The sequence below is a fragment of the Vombatus ursinus genome, unplaced genomic scaffold (assembly GCF_900497805.2).
Source record: "Vombatus ursinus unplaced genomic scaffold, bare-nosed wombat genome assembly UNPS02014853.1, whole genome shotgun sequence".
In the NCBI taxonomy this organism is placed as follows: Eukaryota; Metazoa; Chordata; class Mammalia; order Diprotodontia; family Vombatidae; genus Vombatus; species Vombatus ursinus.
In genome coordinates this window covers 134,588-140,320 of record NW_020954631.1, presented here as the reverse complement: position 1 = coordinate 140,320, position 5,733 = coordinate 134,588, and the positions used below count along the sequence as shown (strand labels likewise).

The 5,733-nt window shown below is 61.7% G+C and overlaps 1 protein-coding gene across 2 annotated transcripts; it reads left to right on the top strand.

The window, feature by feature from the left end:
* Positions 1-660: 660 nt before the first annotated feature.
* SLC38A5 (solute carrier family 38 member 5) lies at positions 661-5,733 on the top strand. Of its 2 annotated transcripts, none has more exons than XM_027841184.1 (16): positions 661-745; positions 1,459-1,527; positions 1,627-1,696; positions 1,781-1,896; positions 1,987-2,060; positions 2,176-2,268; positions 2,394-2,478; positions 3,373-3,455; positions 3,549-3,607; positions 3,695-3,811; positions 4,040-4,119; positions 4,291-4,391; positions 4,551-4,666; positions 4,775-4,919; positions 5,000-5,103; positions 5,305-5,733. In XM_027841184.1, the coding sequence occupies exons 2-16, from the start codon at positions 1,460-1,462 to the stop codon at positions 5,407-5,409; spliced, it is 1,416 nt and encodes a 471-aa protein (XP_027696985.1). In that variant the 5' UTR covers positions 661-745; position 1,459; the 3' UTR covers positions 5,410-5,733. The 2 variants fall into 2 exon arrangements, with proteins under 2 accessions (XP_027696985.1, XP_027696986.1); XM_027841185.1 differs by having other exon boundaries at positions 690-745; positions 1,437-1,527.

Sequence of the window (5,733 nt, the reverse complement as noted above, 5' to 3'; positions counted from 1 at the left end):
CCCCCCCCCCCCCCAAGGCTTGGATGCACCGTCCTCAAAACATGGAGACACAGAGATGGATGGGAAGAGTGTCTTTGGAAACTGTGCTGGTGGGCGTCGGGCATGGAGCCAGTGAACTCACAGCGCGAGTGCCGGAAGGACTTTCTCCTTGGGCGCTGCTCTTGGGAAGGTGCATGCCATCCTACTGGTTCGAACGGTCGCGGAGGTGAGGAGGGTGCGACACGAGGCTCCCTTTGGCCTCACTCCTTCGCACCTTCCAGCCAAAGTCCCAAAGTCCCACGATCCTTTCCAAACGCTCGAAGGCTTGTCCATATACTCAGGAGGTAAAAGCCAAGAGCTTAAGGGGAAGGGGGTCCCGGGCTTGGGGGCAGCTCATCTGGAAGAGGGGACCACTCCCGAGCAGTAGAGAACAGCTGAGACGCCCCCCAGAACTGTCAGACTTGTTTCCCCTTTAGAGGAGAGGTCGTGGAGGTCTGGGGAGGGGGGTGGCGGGGAGGAACCCAGGGGGGGAGGAGGGGCGTGGGGTGGGGGTGGGGGGCAGGAAGAAGGGAAACTGATCGTGCTGCCCCGAGAGAAAACGCGGGCTCCTGGGGCCGGGGGGCGGGGCGCCCATGGGGCCGGGGGCGGGGCCTAGGCTCCTGGAGGGAGGAGGAGGGGGAGGAGGCGGGAGAGGCTGAGGTCTGGCCACTGAGCCCCGCCAGCGCGCAGCTAGACGGCTCTGCATCCGATCCCGAGGAAAGCCAGGGTGAGCGAGCGGGCCTGGGAGCCGGGGCTTCTCCAGCCTGGCCCGGCCCCTAGCCTTGCCGGATGCTCCCGGGCTCTGGCCAGCCCGGACTGTCTCCCCCCGCACCCCCATCCGTGGCCTTGGCACCCCTCCCGGCCACGCTCCCCCATCCTGTCCCTCTCTCCCCGAACCGGCGCCCTGCCCCCCCCCCCCCACATCGCCCCCCCCCCCATGGCCCTGTCCCTCCCCTCCCCCCGTCCATTCCGCCCCCCCCAGTCCATGGCCCCCTGTCCGTGCCCCTGTTCCCCCCCTCTCTGTCTGCGGCTCTCTCCCTTTACCACATTCGTGGCCCCCACATGCTTGTGGCACTACCTCCCCTTTCCCCAGCATTTCTGAAACACCTCTTACTCCAGGTCAGGTATGGGTGTAGGCCCTGGGAACATAGAAAGAGAAGTTTCAACTATCGCCCCAGCAGCTACATTTTATCTGTGTCTCCCTCCTCTCTCCATCTCTCTCAGGAGGTTACATCAGCCCTTGTGTTCCCAGACACCCTCCCTTACACATGGACAGGAGCATGTGCCTAGAACTGGGGGGGGGGGGGAACCGGGCTGTCTAGCCCGGCCCCGGGGGGGGGGGGGGGGGGGGGGGGGGGGCAGAGGTACAGGGAACTCCTTTCTGTCCTTCTCTGGCCCTATCCCCAACTCCTGCCTAGGCCCAGCCTCTTCCTCTTCCAGGATGGAACTCATGATGGGGGAGCCTAGGATGAATGGCTTGGTCCCCAGGGGACCCCCAGAGCCTGAGCAGTAAGTAATGGGCTGGAGCTGGGGAGGCCCACTTGGCCCAAGCTGGGTCTGGGCAGCAGGGCCCAGAAATCCTGAGCCGAGGCCCTCTCCCCCCTCCAGATCCCAGGCTGAGCTTGCCGGCTTCCTGCCCCGGCCACCCCCCGGGAAGAAGGCTGTCCCGTTCTCTGATGTGAGTGGCCCACCTTCCTCCTTGTTCCCATGCTTCTCCCCCCGGCCTCTGAGTCTCATGTTCTCCTCCTGTCCCATGTTGCAGTTTGAAGGGAAGACTTCTCTGGGTATGTCAATGTTCAACCTGAGCAACGCCATCATGGGCAGCGGAATCCTGGGGCTAGCCTATGCCATGGCCAACACCGGCATCCTGCTGTTTTTGTGAGTGCAGCCGTCAGGCCTGGGGTGGGTTCTGGGCACCGCACGGAGGGCTTCCCCGCTGAGCCCAGCCCCGTTTGCTGCCTCCCCCAGAGCCCTCCTGTTGTGCATGGCCCTCCTCTCGGCCTACTCCATCCACCTCCTGCTCACGTGTGCCGGCTTTGTCGGTGAGTCCTTCCCTCTCTCCATCACACAAACCCGGCCCCACTGTTCCCCTGCCCTTCCCTTGACCTGTCCTGTCCCGTCCCGCCCCAATCCCTGCCAATCTGATCCCCTCTGCAGGGATCCGGGCATACGAGGAGCTGGGGCGCCGAGCCTTTGGGACATCCGGAAAAGTAGCTGCTGCCGGAGTCATCTGCCTGCACAACATTGGGGGTGAGGCCGCACGAAGGCCTGGCATCGAGTGTTGGCAGGGCCGTGGCAGGGGGAGGGGCCTGGGCTTGTGGAGCTTGCGTGGCCCAAGGCTCAACCCTCCTTCCTCCCACCCTCCCTCCTTTTAGCCATGTCCAGTTACCTTTACATCATCAAATCAGAGCTTCCTTTGGTCATTTGGGCTTTCCTGGACTCCACGGTCACTGACTCCAGGTGAGCACACGCAAGCACATACACACACGCACGTGCACGCACGCACATATACTCAGGCCTTCCCCTGTTTCTTGTCTTCCTAAACATCTGTTTTGTACCGAGATGTCTTGCTCTCAACTGCATCTGGTTTAGCTCAGCTTTCAGCTGGGAATGGCCTGAGTCACCTTGCTCTGGCTGTCTCGCCCTGAGCAGTCCTCAGTCTCAGCCTGGCTTTTGACAACCCAGCTGTTTTGATCTTACTGTCCAGCTGTGACAATCTGGCACCGCATGAACAGCTGTTTTGGCCCGACTGGCTGTCCAGCTGTCCCAATTAGGATGTCTGGCCATCTCTCACCGACCGTCTGTCTTGCTTGGACTCTCCCGCCGGGAGCACTGCTGGCCACTCTTTTTGATTTTGCCGCCCTGACCTGGCTGTCCAGTTGGCACTCTGACTAGGGGGCTGGGAGGGTGGGGGGAGTGGGGAGGGAGCTGGAAGCCGAGCATGGGAGAGTTGGGAGGTACCCCAGAAACCAGCCCACATTTGATCGAGGCTTCCTTTCCGCAATATCCCTGCCAAGCGGGCCCCAGCCAAAAGAAGGGGAGCCCCCCACTTCCCCAGGCGGGCTTTTCTCCCTGGACCTGGCTGGCTGTGCTCCGCCGCCTGTCTCACTTTGCCTGGCCAGCCTTGGGCACCGGCTGTCCCACATCACAACTGACTGGCCATCTGTTGCAGCCGTTTGACTGCTCAGCTGTGAGGGTTCTGCCCAGGAGGGTCAGTGTCTGAGAATGTCTGACCCAGACTCACTAGGTGTGGGTTTGGCTTCGGTTTTTGATGGGCTCGAGGGCGCTGCCAGGATCCTCAGGGCACCTCGGCCTCCTGGCCTGGGTCTCGCTCACCCCCGCCATCCTTCACAGTCACTGGTTCCTGAATGGCAACGTTCTCATCGTCCTCGTCAGCGCTGGCATCATCCTGCCGCTGGCCCTCATGAGACACCTGGGTGAGTCAGGAAGGAGAAACTGAACTCCCTGAGGGAAAGAAAGGGATGGGAAGGAAGAGGGCTCCGAGTCTAACCCTTCCCTACCCTGAACAGGGTACCTGGGCTATACCAGCGGCCTCTCCCTCACCTGCATGGTCTTCTTCCTTGCCTCTGTGAGTTTGAGGGCCTTTGAGATTGGGGAGGGGGGGTCCTTGGGATAGGAACCCCACCCCATCTGCCTCTGCTCCCACCCCCTGCAGGTGATCTATAAGAAATTCTCAATTAAGTGCCCGCTGACTGATGGGAACTCTACTGTGGAGGCTCTGAAGGGCCTCAACGATACCTGTGAAGTCCGGCTCATCACCATCAATTCCCAGGTCAGGCTGCCTTCCCTGCTCCCCTCCCTCACCTAGCTGCTCACCGCCCGCCAGCCTGCTGTGTTTCCCAGTGCCGGGCACCTGGAGGATCATTCCCATCCCCATTGTTCCCAGAAGGGCAAGGCAGCCACCCCCAGTAAGGGGACAGAACGGGGGGGGGGGGGGGGAAGTGACGGGAGGGCCATCATGCCACCATCCCTGCTGGCTCCAGCCCAGATTTCCCCCCAGACAGCTTACACCATCCCCATTTTGGCCTTTGCTTTCGTCTGCCATCCGGAGGTCCTCCCCATTTACACAGAGCTGCGCAGGTACAGAGGGATGCCACAGCTGGGGGCCAGGGAAGCCAGGCCAAGGCTTGGGATGATGGTGGGACCTGGAGCTTGGGGATTGAGGAACCAGGGCAAGAGAAAGGGGTGGGGGCCCCCAAATGAGGAAAAGCTTCAGAGGAATGCGGATGTGCGCCCTTTGTTTGTGCCCAGACCATCCCAGCGCCGGATGCAGGCCGTGGCCAACATGTCCATCGGGGCCATGTTTCTTATGTATGGACTGACAGCAACGTTCGGTTACCTCACTTTCTTTGGTGAGAGGAGGGAGGCTGAGGCCCTGGGCCCAGCGACAGGGGAATGGGGAGGCTCCTGCCCTTGGTCGGCATCTGTGTGTGTGTGTGTGTGTGTGTGTGTGTGCGCGCGCGCTTGTGTGCGTGCACGCACATGCATGTGTGTGCATGCCCCCTTCCCAGGCTACGTGGAGGCAGAGATGCTACATCTGTACAGTCAGACAGACTTGCTGATCCTTTGTGTGAGACTGGCCGTGCTCATGGCTGTCACCCTCACTGTCCCCGTCGTCCTCTTCCCGGTGGGTGTGTGTGGACGGAGTGGGCAGGGAGGGCCCAGGGCGGCCAAGAGGGAAGGGGGAAGGCTCCTGTGGCCTTCCATGACCCCTGCATTGTCTTCCTGCCTCCAGATCCGCCGAGCTATCCAGCAGCTGCTGTTCCCGACCAAGGCCTTCAGCTGGGCCCGCCATGGCACCATCGCCCTTGGGCTCCTCACCTTGGTCAACATTCTCGTCATATTTGTGCCCAACATCCGGGACATCTTCGGAGTCATTGGTCAGTTTCCCCTCTTTCCCCTGCCCCTCCCAACTGCTGCCCCCAGAGGGCCACCGTGACCGTCCTTTCCTTCCTGGCAGGAGCCACCTCGGCCCCCAGTCTCATCTTCATCCTTCCCAGCATTTTCTACATCCGAATCATCCCCAGGGACCACGAATCCTTGGCTTCTCGCCCGAAGATCCAGGTGTGGGGGTAGAAATGCCCATCAAAGAGCGGAGATCAGGAAGGAGGGGCAGCTGGGTGGGAGGCAGGGGAGGGTGAGAGCCAAGGCCCAGGGGAATGTCTGGGAGAGCCCACCATGGATGAGATTGTGTGGGGCTGAGCCAGGCCGGCTTGGGGCCTGGCCTCCCGCCCCGGCCTTTAGCTCCTCTTCCTGGTCCCACAGGCAGCCGCCTTTGCAGCTCTGGGCATTGTGGTCATGGTCATGAGTCTGGGATTCATCTTCACTGACTGGGCAGTAACTGGCCAGAGCAAGGGGGCGGGCCACTGACCCAGAAGCCCAGCTGGAGCCTTCCCCAGCCTGCGACTGCCATGCGTTCCGTCTGCTGTCGGGCGCGCATGGGGAGATGTGGGAGACCCTGAGTGTTTGTGTGTCTGGGCGGGCGAGGGGGGAGGAGGGCTCCTGGGGCTGAGAACAATCCAGAGGAAGGGCCAGGCTGGGCTGGGTTCCCTCTCCCTGCAGGGATCAAAGTCCCCAGGCGGAAGCAACCCCAGGCCTGGTGTCTGTAGACCCCTTTCCCCAATGGGGAGGAGATTGACTTGTTGGCTTCATGTTTGAGAAAATGCAAAAAATAAAGAGAATTTGGGAACCCTG

Bases quoted from the DNA above. Each gene is read 5' to 3' on its own strand.
- SLC38A5 (XM_027841184.1), top strand. From the start codon at position 1,460: ATGGAACTCATGATGGGGGAGCCTAGGATGAATGGCTTGGTCCCCAGG. The intron at 2,269-2,393 runs GTGAGGCCGCAC...CCCTCCTTTTAG, and splicing joins CTGCCTGCACAACATTGGGG to CCATGTCCAGTTACCTTTAC. The intron at 4,667-4,774 runs GTGGGTGTGTGT...TCCTGCCTCCAG, and splicing joins TCCCCGTCGTCCTCTTCCCG to ATCCGCCGAGCTATCCAGCA.